Source organism: Xyrauchen texanus, chromosome 14 (genome assembly GCF_025860055.1).
Source record: "Xyrauchen texanus isolate HMW12.3.18 chromosome 14, RBS_HiC_50CHRs, whole genome shotgun sequence".
NCBI classification, from domain to species: domain Eukaryota; kingdom Metazoa; phylum Chordata; class Actinopteri; order Cypriniformes; family Catostomidae; genus Xyrauchen; species Xyrauchen texanus.
In genome coordinates this window covers 18,199,754-18,216,693 of record NC_068289.1, presented here as the reverse complement: position 1 = coordinate 18,216,693, position 16,940 = coordinate 18,199,754, and the positions used below count along the sequence as shown (strand labels likewise).

Below are 16,940 nucleotides of genomic sequence, written 5' to 3'. Positions count from 1 at the left end.
GATCCTCCAAGCAGACCTTCTTCGAGAGTGGGATGAGAAAGGCAGGCACCTAGAGGCTGTTTCAGATCTAAGGAGCCGACGGATCTCGCCGCTCAGCGCCACCAAAGCTGCAGCTCAAGCCCTAGGGAAGTGCATGGCCGCTGACTGTGACTGAGAGACACCTATGGCTAACGCTAGCCGACATGGGAGAAGCTGAGCGCTCCACGTTCCTCAGCGCGCGCTCTCTCCGTCCGGTCTCTTCGGTTCCGCGGTGAGTGGCATTGTTGACCATTTCTCGGAAGTCCAGAAAGCCACCCAAGCCATGAATCTCTTCCTGCCTCGTCGCGCTAGCTCCTCTGCAGGCCGCCCACGTGACCAGCCTCCTGCACGAGCCTCTTCACAGCGCCCAGCTCAGCAAAGCCAGACTTCTCAGCGTCGACAGGGCGGCGCCCTAGAAGCAGCTCAGACAGCCGCCGGAGACCGCCGCCCCAGCGGGCCTCGGCCTAAGATTGCGCTGAAACCTGAACAACCGAAGTCCTCCTAGCTTTGTTAAGGAAACGGCGGCTCAGTTTCGCGCGGCGGACCACCGTCAAAGCTTCACCCCTGTCAGTCCCCTTCTCTCAGGCTACTGCAGTGGTGGATTCAGCAGCCAACAAGCCGGTGATACTGCCCGCTTGCCTGCACTCAAATGCCGTTTTCACGGCGACCCAAAGAAATCTTGTGAAAAGCAAACATGCCTTATGTGTAGAAAATGTGCCCACAATCCAGTGTTCACCCCTACACACAAGCATTACACTTCCGTGTCCCTATCAGAGCCCACTCACATAAAGCGGGCACAGCCAGCTCGAGTGTTAGAGTCAATAAGCGCCCACGAATCCGTCGTGGCGCCCTTCTCTGCCCGCTCTGTCACACGGCCAGCAAACACCTCTCTGTATGTAAGTCCCATGCCCGTGACTATGCTCGCGCATCACTTCACAGATGTGACTCTTTCCCCATTCACCTCAATCGGGAAGTCACTCACAGAACAGCCTGTCCCTGCTGTCTGCGAGCAGTCATGCATAAGCACAGTAAGCGCGCTCACCCATTCTGTTCAGCTCGATGTGTGCGGCAATCAGGGCGACTTGGCCATTCACCCTCTAGAGTTACGCTTCAAAGCGTGGAAAGCTATCCCGGGGATATCCAAATGGGTGTTAAGCACAATAAAACAGGGCTATTTGCTACAGTTCGAGCTACCTCCCCGCTTTAGAGCGCGGCTCGAAACTACTGTGAACACGGAAGCAGCCTGCATGCTTCGTTCAGAAATAGCAAACCTTCTGTGCAAAAGGGCCATAGAGAGAGTGCCACCTTCTCTGAGCGAGTCGGGGTTTTACAGCCGTTATTTTCTTGTCCCCAAGAAAGACAGCGGCCTTAGACCAATATTAGATCTCAGGGTTTTGAACAAGGTGCTTGCAAAAAGACCGTTCAAAATGCCTCACGCCTCTGAAAAAATGCTAGGTTACATGGCCTCAGCCGCAGCAGTACTTCAGCTGGGTTTACTGTGCATGCGCCCGCTTCAGCATTGGCTAAACACCCGCGCGTCTCGCCGGTCTTGGACCACGGGCCGCCAGCCGATCAGAGTAACTCAGACCTGTATCTCAGCTCTGCAGCCCTGGGCAGTGGCCGAATGGTATCAGCGGGAAGTGATGATGGGAGCTGTATCTCGCCGGAAAGTCATCTTGACAGACGCGTCCAACATGGGTTGGGGCGCGGTCTGCGAGGGCTCTCCGGTTTTTGGCCTGTGGTCAGTTCAGGAAAAGCTCCTTCACATAAATTGTCTGGAAATGATAGCGGTCGAGTACGCGCTCGTGCGCTTCCTCCCGGTCATTCAGGGTCACCACGTCCTGGTCCGTTCGGGCAACAGATCTGTGGTATCCTATCTAAACCGTCAGGGCGGTGTCAGATCCAGGAACCTCTTCCATCTGACAAAACGCATACTGAGTTGGTCCCAGTGCCTGAGGGCGACGCACGTGCCAGGCCACCTGAACGATGGCCCAGACAGACTGTCCAGAGACAATATTTCCCCAGGGGAATGGTCCCTGCACGCTCAAACAGTCCAGAAGTTATGGGGCATATTCGGCAGAGCAGAGATAGACCTCTTTGCGTCAGAAGAGAACTCTCACTGCCCAGTATTTTTCTCGAAAAGCGAGGACACGCTGGCCCAGGACTGGCCCAACCGCCCACTTTACGCCTTCCCTCCCGTCTCGCTATTGCCACAGGTAATGCAGAGGATCAGGAAGCAGCGTCACTCGGTGCTCCTCATAGCCCGGCTGGGAGAATCAGACATGATTCCGGAGCTTACGCAGCTGTCACTGACAGCCCCGTGGCCCATTCCAGTGAGAGCAGATCTCCTCTCTCAAGCTCGCGGCACGATTTGGCATCCCCACCCAGAGCGCTGGGCGCTGCACGCGTGGGTGATCAACGACTATCCGTCGCTTTGCCAGAAGGAGTAATAAACACTATCATACACGCTAGAGCCCCTTCCATGAGAAGACTCTATGCATCCAAATGGTCTGTGTTTTTCAAAATGGTCCACCGACAGAGACCTGTACCCATGGACATGTGGGGTGTCGTCGCTGCTCATGTTTTTACAAGAGCTGCTGGATAAGGGCAGATCCCCATCCACGCTCAAAGTGTACGTGGCAGCCGTCGCGGCGTTCGCTGAACCCCTGCACGGCCAGTCACTGGGAAAAAGCGAGCTGGTCATCCGGCTTCCTCAGGGGAGCTAGAAGGATGAACCCCAGCGCCCCATCGGTTCCTATCTGGGATCTTTCCGTAGTTCTCGAAGCTATGAAAGCCCCCCCCATTTCGAACCGCTTCAATCCGTGGATTTGAAATACCTTTCACTCAAAACCGTTTTTCTAACTGCCCTGTCATCAGTTAAACGTGTGGGAGAACTTCACGCGCTGTCTGTCAGTGCTGCGTGTCTTGAGTTTGGACCAAGTGACTCCAAGGTCATTTTAAAGCCTAGACACGGCTATGTCCCCAAGGTGATCGGTACTCCTTTCAGAGCACAAATCATTTCCCTATCGGCGCTGCCAGCATCCGATGCTGAACGCGACGCCAATCTCCTTTGCCCAGTCAGAGCACTGAGATTGTATACTGCGCGCTCCGCTTCTTTCAGGCGCTCTGAGCAGCTTTTGGTTTCATTCGAGGGCGCACCAAAGGTTTCGCGCCTTGAAACAGACACTGTCTAGATGGATAGTGGACGCTATTGCTGGCGCTGCGCGTCAAAAGACCTACCATGCCCGTTAAGCATTAGGGCTCACTCCACTAGAGGCATGGCCTCCTCGTGGGCATGGTCCAGCGGGATTTCCATTCACGACATATGTGTGGCAGCGGGCTGGGCTTCCCCCTCCACCTTTGTCAGATTTTACAATCTGGAAGTGCCCGCCCTGCAGGCAAAACTACTAGCGGTTTAATACACTACAGCTCCCCTGGTGAGCTGCACTGACAGGACACATTCCACACAGACCGGCACCGCCGCTCTGTCTTTCCCTTCCCACTATGTGCTTATGTATTACACACATACTGGCCCGCACTCTTGCCGGCCAAATATTATTCCCCCACTCACAAGGGCTCTCCCGGGTCCCCCCACCCCTGGGGCTCATGCAATGGATGCTTGGCGCGCACGGCGTTGACAATGGGTTCCCGTAGCATAAGCTAGCTTACGCAATACGAGAGAACCTCTCGTAAGAGAACGAATCGGTTACCTAACGTAACCTCCGTTCTCTCTAGAAGAGGGAACGAGTATTGCGTAGCCGGCCATGCTCGCGCCACGAGCGATTTTCGCTTCATTCAATGAAAACCAGGGTTCCAGCCTACGAACTTACGCTTATATGCATTCTAGCCACGCCCATTCTGGCAGGCTTTGATACAGTGACGGCGCGGGCGCCTGTCATTGGACGCAAGTTCACTCAAGTTCGTCTATAGGCTGCAGCAGTTGCCGCAGAGCAACCAATGAGCTTGCTAGCTAGCCCGCTCAAGGTATGCAGCTGCTGCACTGCGTTGACAATGGATACAAAATTAAGGATACTTTTTTGGCTTGAGTATCTCATAAAAGATGAATCTTTCCCATAGCGTAAGCTAGCTTACGCAATACTCGTTCCCTCTTCTAGAGAGAACCGAGGTTACGTTAGGTAACCGATTCGTTTTTCATAATGCCAAACATCATTGGTTCTTGTGAGTCTCGTCATTGATGCCAATCATAGCACAATGTATCTTAATGCACCATATTTAAATTGAATGTGATTTGAAGGAGGAGAGGAAGCTTCTCAGTTCCTGTAGTGAAAAATCCTAAAATCCAGGTGGGAAAAGATGTGTTAGTGAGTAAATAAACAAAATTTCCTTTTTGAGGCAAACTATCCCATAATTTCCTAAACACAGTTACACAGAATAGATACGTTTTAAGGGTTAGGGTTAGCACAACATTATCAGAGAGTGTTAGAAAGGATGTGTTTGTGTTTTAAAGTGGACAGACTCCAGCAGAGTCAGACTACCGTTTGCTGGAGGTGGCGGGCAAGTTGGAGATGTACGGCATCCGACTCCACCCGGCTAAAGACAGAGAGGGAACAAGACTCAGTCTGACTGTAGCACACAGTGGCATCTTTGTGTTTCAGGTACATGCAAACACACACTCACACACAATCATATACCAATTAAAGAGTGCTTTACATGACATGAGTTGTGTTTCATTCAGGGACACACAAGGATCAACTACTTTGATTGGTCAAAAGTACGCAAGTTGAGTTTCAAGAGAAGAAGGTTTCTTGTCAAATTGAGAGCAGACCCTAGTGTGAGTCTTATTTTTATTTGTACATGGGTAAAGGGCCTTTGGTTCTCATTCATAAATGTCAGTTATACTGTGTTGCCTCGTCCTGCAGCAGAACGTTAATCAAGATACTCTGGAGTTCTCGATGGCGAGTCGTGACTGCTGTAAAATGTTCTGGAAGATCTGTGTGGAGTATCACGCCTTCTTCAGGCTGTTTGAAGAGCCCAGACCCAAAACCAAACCAGTGCTGTTCAGCAGGGGCTCTTCATTCAGGTTCAGGTACTATACCTGCTGAATAGTGTTTTTGTGCATCATTTTACATTGGGCATTTGTGTACATACATAAGTGTTTAGTGTAAATACAGAGATACTGTATGTGTATTTGTTGATATTTATTTGGGATGTCGATTTAACACGTTACTTCAGTGAAATTAATAATGCAAAAAATAACACAATTATTCATGCCCCCTGACCATAATAAGGAAGAATCCTGAGCAATTCAAGCTTGAAGTACCACCTGCTTTCTCCAGGGGGCAGTAAGTGAAACTTCAGCTGTATAGGCAATGTGCAGCTTATACAGAGAACAAACCAAACACACAGACAGTAGGCAGTGTTCAAACACAGCTTGATGGAGCGCAAATCCGAAGTTCTGGATCTCAAGATGTGTTTTTCTAGGTTTAAACTATGTTTAACTTGACATAGCACCCTAAAATTGGTATGTTTATGAAGCATTGCAACCAAAGTTACACATGCCAAAAGCATCTATCTGATGCAGGTGTACATTGACAGGTCCTTAGACCTTTATTATAAATCTCGGACTGATTGACAATGCAAAATGTATTGCTGTGAACTGTGGGCCAATAATAGGCTTATGTTCAATTATATGCAAATAAACATAAAATAAGCAGGGTTCCCGTGGATCCTTAAGTCTTAAAATATCTGAAATTATAATCTTCAAAATGTAAGGTCTTAAAATGTCTAAAATTCATGTCTTTTTTTCTATTAGGCAGTACATTTTGAGATGATGCCTTTAAAACAATTGAAAAATGACTAAATATTCTTTTAAGTAGGCTGATGGCACACAATTTCTGCATTATGTATTTGGTGTATACTGACTTTAGTTCGCGTGTTTTTTCAGTCTTTGGCTCCACTTGCTGTCTGAGGAGTTTGCGAGCGAAATGGGGAAATTCTAATTCCGTGAGCAGTGGCTCGAAGCTGACAGGTTTTGGAGTTGGTTGGCTTCGCCCAAAAACTTCTGTGAAGCCAAATGCATTTTGTGTTGTTAAACATTTAAATTAGAAATGATTGGAATTAAGACAATTGAGTCTCATTTGAAATCTGTGAAGCATCAGCGCTATGCTGTTAGCCATATCACAACGTTACCACTGCGTTCCTATGTTGCTGATACCAGCTCTTCTCATAAGGTTAGCAGTGATTACTAAATATATCACAACTACACAACAGACTTTGCTTGTTGGTATTACACATTCAGAAATGCTGAGGGCTGAAGTACTTTCTTTATGCAGTTTTAAATATCGAGCTGCATGTGTACAGCATAACCAATTACAGATAAATGTTACTTTTGCACTATAGCTGATAAGCAGTGTTCCAAGTTCTTAGGCCTTGTCAGATGCATGCCCCAGCCTGTTTGAATAAAAGAAGCTGTGATACATTATGTATGCATTTTGTGATTGTTTGGGTTAGTTCTGGTATAGAAATAAAGTATTAATTTTATTTGTATAGGTCTTATAAAAAGGTCTTGAAGTCTTAAATTTGATTTTAAAAAATGTGCAGCAACCCTGAAACAATACATTGAATTCTAAAGACACTTTTTTTATTGCCTTATCAATGCTTAACTACTCTGCCTCAATAATGTAATGTATTTTAATTATCTGAATACAATTTTTATAATAATAATAATAATAATCTATTATTTGTAATTATTTAAATGTAACCATTTATAATTATTTCATCATTATATATTGAATTATTGTTATTTAAGGGGTTTTCTCAGCAAATATTTATACTGTTTATGCAATTAATTGTGATTAATTCGATTGATTAATCAGCACACCATGTAATTAATTTGATTGAAATTGATTTATATTTATGTATGCATTTATTTAAAAGATCACATCATACATTTTTATCACTTCCTCTTACTATGTTACTGAGGGTCGAAGTCAGTACAGCTTTACCACTTTTGCGGACTGTATTTCAGGGCAAAACCCTGCATCTTATTCACTAACAACCCATATTCTAGTTTATAGTTGTATAAACTAGAATATGAGTGATAGTTCACCCAAAAATGAAAATTCACTCATCATTTGTTCACTCTCATGCCATCCTAGATGTGTATGTGTTTATTTCTTCTGCTGAACACAAATTCAGATTTTTTGAAGAATATTTCAGCTTTGTATGTCCATACAATGCATGTGAATGGTGGCCAGAAATATGAAGGTCCAAAAAGCACATAAAAGCATCTTAAAGGTAATCCATTCTATTCCAGTGGTTTAATCCGTGTCTTCAGAAGCAATTTGATGGGTGTGGGTGAGAAACAGATGAATATTTAAATCCTTTTTTACTATAAATCACCACTTTCACTTTTGCCGATTCCCATTATTTGTGCATATCGCCACCTACTGGGCGGGGAATTTATAATTAAAAAGGACTTAAGAATATTGATTTTTATTTTTTTTTTCTATTTTTTATTTAGTTTTTTCAACCTCTTTTAGACCCTTATAATTAAACAGACCATTTTAGCAACTCTACCTTTAAGACTTCTATTTAAACACACCCTCACTTATGAAAAGTGTAACGATGCTTATGGCTTGCTGTTGGGGCCAATTTAGTTTTTAACTGCCCAATAATAACAGGCTCGTTGCAGTCTTTCAATCTATGCTGAGATGTGCCACAGAGACTATCAAGATCAGACTGAAATGAATGGGAAAATAATAAAGTGAAAATAATCTTCAGGAAATATGTAACAAGATGTTTTTTTGCATTTTAGTGTCAATCTGTTTTTTTTTTTTTTTGGACTGGTGAGGACATTTTGAGTTACATTGAAAGTTGAAATTTACCAAATGTTAAAAGTGTACATTGAACTTTTTTACTAAAATGGCAAGGAAAATGAATTTTTTCATCAAATGAAAATATAATTCTAATAAGTGTGTAGAACAATGGCAATTACATTGTTTTGCTTTTGCTCTAATAACAACCTCATTCCCCTCTTTTCTGCAGTGGTCGGACACAGAAGCAGGTGATAGATTACGTGAAGGAAAATGAGTTTAAAAAACTGCCATTTGATAGGTGAGTCTGCTCTTGTATAGAATATAGACAGTAAAGAATTCACCACTACTGTTTCTTTTTTTGGGTACAAACTTAAAAGACTGTCTGATTGTGTGTGTGTGTGTGTGTGTGTGTGTGTGTTGTTGTTTTCTCTTTAAGGAAACATAGTAGAGTGCAGTTCAACAGTAGCCTGTCATCTCTGCCTTGTGCACTGCATCAACAAGTGCCAAACCAAGTTAGTGTCACCACATATACATATTTTCAAGTCATTCCAAACTAAAAAAGATATTTTAATGTAATGTTCCAGGTTCAATACAATTTAAAGCAGATCTCTGTCATTTCTGAGACTCTAGATCTAGGAGTCGATTCCAAAAAGACTCCCAAGCTTGGAATCGACTCCAAAACTCGAGTTGACTCCGCTCGGGGGAATCGTCTCTTCTCAGGGGCGTGATATGTTCGAACAATGTTTTTATTCGACCCCTAAACTTCTACACATTCCAGAAGCCTTAACAGCATTTATTCAAATTACAGATTTGGACTGCAGGCAAATGGACTGCACTCATAAAACAAGAGTCTAAAATTAATAAATAATTAATACAAAATTGAGTCAAGAATGTATTCCAAAATTTCTGGAATCGAACACTAGCATATTTTGACATCAAGATGCAGTGTTTAAATTTTTGGGGGAAATCAGTCTACTAATGGCTTATTATAATCACCTCTACATTTTAAGATTAAAAAGTAATTTAACATAGAAAAAATGAAATAAGGGGGCCTGGGTAGCTCAGTGAGTATTGATGCTGACTATCACCCCTGGAGTCGCGAGTTCGAATCCAGGGCATGCCGAGTGATGCCAGCCAGGTCTCCTAAACAACCAAATTGGCCCAGTTGCTACGGAGGGTAGAGTCACATGGGTTAACTTCCTCGTGGTCGCGATTAGGGGTTCTCTCTCTCAATGGGACGCGTGGTAATTTGTGCGTGGATTGCTGAGATTAGCATGAGCCTCCCATTCTGTGAGTCTCTGCGGTGTCATGCACAATGAGCCATGTGATAAGATGCTCGTATTGATGTCTCAGAAGGGGAAGCAACTGAGACTTGTCCTGCGACACTCGGATTGAGGTGAGTAACCGCGCCACCACGAGGAACTAGTAAGTAGTGGGAATTGGGTATTCCAAATTGGGAGAAAAGGGGGATAAAAAAATTTATTCAAGACTTTTACTCAAGCACTTACAATGGAAGTACATGGGGCAAGATAATAAACATTGATTTACGCACTGTTTCAAAAATATAGCTACAAGATACAAATAACAGCATACGTGTATATATACATATGCACATATACATGTTCATTGTTAGTTCATGATACCCAATGCTGGGTAAGTTACTCAAAAAATAAATAGTTATGCACTACAAATGACTAATTACTTCTCTAAAAAACTGTAATTAGACTACTTTGATGAGGCTAATGCCTTAACATTTCTTTCTAAAACACTTTTCACAGATTTCAAATTTAAAATGTCTATATTTTCTCCTTTTTCATTGTCTTTGTCTCTTTAGTGGTCACAGAAATGTAAACAGACGTACATATGAACCTAATTCATATTTTAAATACATTCTAATTAAATAATATAAGTAATGAACTTAACTAAAAGTCAGTAACTGTAATCTGATTACAAGAATTTAAGTTGTAATGTGAAACACTACTTTTAACTAGATGAGTATTTAGATTACAGTAAATAATTACTTTGAAATCAGATTACACCCAACACTGATAATACCTAAGGCATTAACTAATGTTATTGACTGGAACCTTATTGTAAAGTGTTACCGATATTACATACTGTATACTCAATCGTTCAACTTGATATGTCATGATAATGTAAACCCAGTAACTTTTGTATGATACATAGCTGGATAACAGAAAGGGATGTGAACTATCTGCAAAGTAAACTTTATATAGAAGTACTGTAACCACCATTTTTTCTTAAAAAAAACAAAAAACTGAGGGTTGATATTATTTCGGTGGAAGTTAACATTATGCCACAAATGCTGATGAACTTGTAATAAACCCGGAACATTCCTTTAATTACTCATAAGTTCGTCTCTCCCTCTCACAGGCTGGGAAGCAGAGCTGGGAGGGCTCATTTTTAGTGAGCTCAGAAGATTCTGCTGTTTTAAGAGCATGTGGAAACTCCTCGCCATCGACCCAGCACAACGGATGCAGCGACCAAACATACCCCGTTCAAGAGGGCAGCAGAAGTCCGGCAGCTAAACATCAGCCCGTCGATCGAGCAGGTCTGGCGTCTCATGCAGCTAAAGGCAGCAGCTCATCCATCCCATACATTGACTGCAGTGATGCAGAGTTTAGTGAACACGAAGTCCGAGGTCGTGTCAGCAGGTCACATTCGCATACACGTGACGACTCCAACAGCGCTGCCAGACACGGTGCAAGTTTTGGTTTGCCCCGCCCACTTCAGCACAACAGATACTTGGGCAAATTAAGGCAGAAAGAGTCTCCACCTCTTTCCCCAGTAAGCCAAGCTGAAAGCCCCGCTCACAGCTATCCCAGCCCCTCCTCTCCGAATCAAAGTGGTAGTATTTTTGAGTTGTCATATTTTGGAGGCAGGGCTCCACTACGTGGGTTGTTACATAGTACACTGTTGGATGAGTTGACCGCAAAAAGCTCCATAAACCACCACACAGGCACCCGGAGCCTGACCTCTAGCCCCACCCCCTCCACAATTCACAGGACCAGCTCACTAAGCCATGCCCAGTATAATGGACACAATGGGCAAAGCTTTAGTTCAAAAGCAGGTTTTCGAGAGGAAAGGGCTGGACTTTTTAGTAGCTGTTCTCCGATCATGAATCACCCTACAAACAAGTTGCAAAATAGCCAATTAGAAACAAACGTGCGGATATCGAGTCAACCCCATCATCCTGTTCTCTCCCGTGCCGAGCGAATGGCAATGCTGGAGCGCCGAATGCTAACCAATGGGCTCGCGCCTTCCGGCAAGGCCAATTTCAAGCCGAGCTCCCCGCACAGCCGATTCGGCGCAGTGCAGATGATTGATGGCTCCACTAGTAGCGACACAGACACTAGCGACTCTGAGGAGTCTACTGGCTCCTGCAGCCTATCGCTAGGGTTTGAAAATCCAGTCCCCCATAACTCATCCCCCCTTCCCAGAAACAAGTTCTCGTTCGGCAGTCTGGAGCTAGACGAGCTTGACTATGAAGGAGGGTGTGTGAACCTTAGCGATGAGGAAGGGATGCAAGTGTTTAGCTGCTAGCATCCTCTAGCGTGAAAACGTCATTGTGATGTGTTGCCCAAAGATGGCGCACTGAGGTTTCTTGTCTCATGACCTGAGACGGCCTTGTGACAGGGCAGATATTCCTCCCTCTCTTGAGGCAAAACTCTCCCGTGATTGTGTTGAGCAGGGGGGAATTTTGTGGTGCCAAGTTCTGCGCAGAGCCCAAATGCACACATGTATGATACCGATATCATCTTGAATGCTTAAGAAACTCAGACCATGTCCACACAAATATGTTTTTGTTTGAAAACGCCTCAAAAATGCCTCCACCGAAAACTGCGCAGTTTGATTGCACTTTCCATTGCCGCACACTTAATAAATTATGAGGAAACTAAACATGTAAAGGAATTGTTGTGGATGTTGTCTCAGGGTGATTATGTCACTCTCTGGAGTTATGCTGCCTTTAAGTCCTACTTGAAAGTTCTGACTTACGAGTTCGGAAGTTGTATTTATGATGAATGTTGAAGTTATTTTGTTCAGAATAATATTTCTCTCTGTTTAGCTTTTTAAGTGCTAGTACAACAAAACGAAGAACAATGGTTGTGCATTAGGTCTATAACTGATGCATTTTATTTTATCCAGCCTGATAAATGACGTGACTGTGGCAACATTTTTGTAAAACGATATTTCGTGGTTCATTACATGTATCGTGGCAGTTCCGAATTGAAATGTCAAATGTGTGGTGCAAGTTAAATATTCTCCTAAACAGATGAGGTTTTTATGGTTAATCCTCTATCAAGTTTTAAATCAACAAAACAGACCTCTCTACCCTAAACATTAAACCTACACCTAATCGATAGTGTCAGAAAAAGCAAAGATTCGATAAAAAACACAATTGCCTACACAACCACGTTTTTAGACATAAGTGTTTAGATGTCATAAGATAGCATTTTGTGACGAACAAGGTTAAAAGTAAGTGTTTATCAGCTGTTATACCATGGGTCTGTTGAGTGCTTCATTCTGATTGGTTGACAGATTTCTTTGGTGTGCAAATATTTTTCAGTAAACGCACAGCTTGACTGCATAACAATTCCATATGACTTTGCCAGATAATCTCAGTTATTTCAAAGAGCCCTAAAGGCTAAATAACAAAATAAAACTAAAACACTGTTTAAGTACATCAGATAAGAATGACAAATAATGTCTATAATATCCTAAATTGATTCCAATTTCGGTTAAAAGTGCCCTTGCGCTCCCTCTCTCTCGCTTTCTCATCTCAACCACACACTGACACACATACATAGTCGATGTTGAGAGACTTGCTCGGTTTCAAAGCACCCTCATGACTTCAATACAACAGTTTCTATACTATCCAAAAGAAAGTTTAATATGTGCAAGTGTTTCAATGTATTTCGCCCAAATCAGACTCTCATAGTGGAAAGCAGCCTCACGCTCCTCGCCCCCATTCTCTCTCACACAAACTCTCGCACACACACACACACACACACACACACACACACACACACACACACACGCTTACTCAGGAGCAAAGTCAAGTGGGGTTGTAAGTAATTTTTTAGAAACAGAAAAGCTGTATACAAGAATGGTGACACTCACTGCTGCTGAGAAGAATACTTAAACTTACATCTTGGCAATTTGAAGCGATGTTATTTCTGACGAGAGCCGCATCAAACACAGGTAATTCCAAATGTGATCTCTCTGTTTCTCTCTTTCGCTTACACACATATGCAAATGCACACACACAACCTTGTTAATCCAATTCTGGAAAGCAGCGCATTCCACATTACTAGTTCTAAAGTGACGTTTTTGAACTAGCAACGAAAGCTCTAGCTGTATCAAAGCTAGATGCTGAATCTGTGGCGGAAGAAATAGTTCCACTATCAAGCATTTTCAAAATGTCTTGATATAAAACCCTAAACAATGTCTTAAGGTTTTGTAACTGTGTTACAAGCAGAATAATTGACTTCAGCCCATTTAATTATTGAAAAATGATGCACACCCGAGGTGCCACATAGGGGTCTGCATTATTTTGTAATAATTAAACGGTCCGTCGTCAGATATTTCTTAGAAAACCTGTCGTTTTACTCGTGATTTGTGTGAGAGAGAATAAAAGTAAATGTTGTTTTAGTGGCTCTAGTGTTTATCTGACCAGAACACAGCTGCAGTATATACAACAAACCACGTAAAAGTAATTTAGCAAAAATGTAGGTTTAGTAACTTGATCCTATGAGACCAGGTTGATTTATTTATTCTCGTGCTGCCACAGAGTATAATGGGAAATGTAGTTTTGTCACCTCATAATAGTACCTCATAATGCATACAAACGAAATTGTTCAGTCAAAATTCACAATTAAATCTAAATTATGATCAATATTGATTACGTTCCACCATGATTTATAAATCGACGCGCTTCCAGCTCGGAGAATCAGGCTTTAATGGAATTCTGTAATTACGTCGTCATTGTGGTGCCCATTCATGTGAACTTATTTTATAAATATCATTCTGATATGACTTAAAGGCAGCCAAATTTCCAAGTATTTCTGAAAGATTTTTGTGGTGGAGCCATGACAGATGGCATATCATGTTGTAAAATGTTGTATTTTAGGAGAATGCTTTTGAGCGAGAACACTTTCTAGGGCATTCATGCCTCGCCTTTGTGGGGAACATCCTGCATAAATCATTGCTTTCTTCAAATGGTCTTATTAGAATTTTTTAATAACGCTAGGAAATAAAACTTGGATATTTCGATGATTACACATGCTATTTTTAGAGGCATGTCGACAACATTATGTGTAGCAACCTTAGCAGCGAGGAGATTTATCTTCACTGGTATCGGTATTTGCATTTATAAAGAGAGACACTTTTCTTAATGTCCAATTTGCCATTTCTACAATGTGTGCTGGCATTTGCAGCTGCTATTTTATTGAAATATTAAACAGACAGTGCGATTTTTTTTTTTACATTTACTCAGAATGAGTTAAGCTTTGGCAAAAGAACTTCATATTTCATGGTCTTCCTCATGCGGCTCAATATTCTCATTCTTCCGGAGCCTCAGAAATATCTCTGAAACCAGCAGAGATTGGATTTTGATCTGTATTTTATCAAGTCTTGCATGGTTTTTCATTATGTAGATAAGTAGTTTTTGTCATGTTGTGTCTGAATTGTGAGGAAAGTATTTGTCAGTATTATGAGATTGTTTTCACTTGATGAACTCATTTAAAGGAATAGCTCAGACAAAAATGACAATTCTGTTATCCTTCACACAATGTCATTTCAAACCTCTATGCTGTTATTCTTTCAGTGGGACACAAAATAAGAGTTTTTGAAAAACCATCAGGCAATGATTGTTCAGCACGCTCTTTTGCATATAGGCCCTGATATACTTCTGGAGAAGTTCCTGTTCGTTCTTTGTTCAGAGGTCAAAAGAAGTTCTAAACAGCCGAGCAACATTATACTGTTTCCGAATATTCAGACACCCGTCACACCGATGTGGAAGGTGTTTAGAGGAGCATTTAAATATGAGGACATACATATAAAACATTCAAATGTGTTATCAATGACTTTATGCCTCATTCTATGAGTAGAATTTACTCATAGAGGTCAGTAAAATAAGTTTTTAACCACTAGATGAAAATGTAAATGTTTTTTGAGCTTCTGCGTGTTTGCCACATCTTGACGCAATATTTGAATGCATGCTAGGGTGAATGAGATTTGAGAACTAAAGTTGAAGCGAAGATTGTCAATGAATAAAGACTTACATTTTGCTCATTCAAAAACTATCATATGAATTTCTTATGTTAATGGCTAATGTTATGGGACGTTTTTGTCCATTTTTGTCCACTGTCTGCTTTCGTGTCGTGTAAAAGTAAAAGTGATTTTTTTTTTCTTTTGCTGTTGGAGCAAGTGGGAACCCTAAAATAATATTTGCTGTGGTCTCTCATTCACCACTATAGAAGTTTACCCCGCTAAAGTGTACTTCATCATCCTAAACTCTTATTTGTAACAAGGGTCCATATGGATTTTGAAAAACACGACTTAGAGAAATGATGCATGAAGTTTCGGTTTTGTGTGATCTGATCCTTAATTTTATGCTGGTTCAGTCCATAGAGAGGAAGGGTCAGATGACGGCATTTGTGTCCATGTCTTACTGTGTTTGACTCTCTTTCCCTCCCTAAACTCCTCTACCTGACCTTGCACATGGGTTTACCTGTTATCCTTTAGCAGGGATTAGAAAGGGCATTTTATTTAGATCTATATTGTTTTTTACTGATATTTTAACAAAAAAGGCTTCCCTGTTCTAGAGTTTTGCCAAAATTCCAGTAAAAAGCTAATTAAATGTGATCATTATAATCTAGTTAACAGTTTAGAATAGAACATTACTACACAAATATTTTGTTTTTGTTTCCTAAATTGTTTCTAATCCCTGCCTGTGATTTCTCATTCAGCTTTGATGTCACTGCACAGCTCGCTGATTTTCACCTTTGTTCTCTGTTTTATACCTTTTCTTTTCTGCCCTGTGTTTTTGCAAACTGAAGTGGCTTGAGCTTGTCATCCTTGTCATTTTTTACCAATAAATGCTTGTCATGATTTCTGCTAGCATTTAAAATGGAATGAATGAATTAATCTTTGTAAAACTCATGGTGTTTTTCAATGCTGGGTTGCATGCTCTCCCCTCACTGGCTGTTCTGTTCTGATGTTTTGATGAAAAGAAAAGTTTCACACATGAAAATTTGAATATCCCTTTGAGTGTCTGCGATATGACAGATCTTCTTTTGTTTGTTCACACAATGTTTCCAATTCTGCTAGAGGTTTGTATTCAAACTATTTACTGTCAGCTTGCTTAAAAAATTAATGCCACCTGCTGTTGATTTGTGTGAATGACATGTTGATGATCTTTCTTGCATATAGACAATGGTAATGTTTGGAATGGAATTTTAGCATATAACTTATTTAATACAGTGCAGTGTACACTTTATACTGGCTAGAATTGAAAAATAAATGCATAATAGTATGTTGAACGATATGAATTATGCAACATTTTAAACAGCATTATGCTATCTTGTCACATGACCTCATTACATTGCAAGTTTAATTCAGGGTGTGGCATCTAGTTATCATTTTGGAAATAAAAATGACTTTTTAATCCAACATTCCCAATTTGGAATGCCCATTTCTCACTACTTATTAGGTCCTTGTAATGACGCTGTGCATGACACCGTGGAGACTCACAGCATGTGGAGACTCATGCTACTCTCCGCGATCCATGCACAACTTATCACGCGTCCCATTGAGAGCGAGAACCACTAATCGTGACCACGAGGAGGTTACTCCATGTGACTCTACCCTCCTTAGCAACCGGGCCAATTTGGTTGCTTAGGAGACCTGTCTGGAGTCACTCAGCACGCCCTGGATTCTAACTTTCGACTCTAGGGGCGGTAGCCTGCGTCAATACTCGCTGAGCTACCGAGGCCCCACAATTTAGTGTTTCTTAATTTTTAGCAGTCCATTATTAGTAGTCCGATATTGCTACAAATATCAACCATGAAAGAAAAACTAAGCACAATAGTGCATACTGTATAATGAATACAAGTAGTTTGC

At 41.9% G+C, this 16,940-nt stretch overlaps 1 protein-coding gene across 1 annotated transcript in view; it reads left to right on the top strand.

Moving 5' to 3' along the window:
- LOC127654897 (FERM, ARHGEF and pleckstrin domain-containing protein 1-like) overlaps positions 1–16,940 on the top strand; it is an 84,316-nt gene that overhangs the window by 42,350 nt on the left and 25,026 nt on the right. The window contains exons 8-13 of the mRNA XM_052142444.1: positions 4,487–4,634; positions 4,715–4,810; positions 4,899–5,065; positions 8,026–8,094; positions 8,233–8,308; positions 10,191–10,368. Coding sequence (XP_051998404.1) covers positions 4,487–4,634; positions 4,715–4,810; positions 4,899–5,065; positions 8,026–8,094; positions 8,233–8,308; positions 10,191–10,368 — 734 coding nt within the window. The remainder of the gene's footprint in view (positions 1–4,486; positions 4,635–4,714; positions 4,811–4,898; positions 5,066–8,025; positions 8,095–8,232; positions 8,309–10,190; positions 10,369–16,940) is intronic.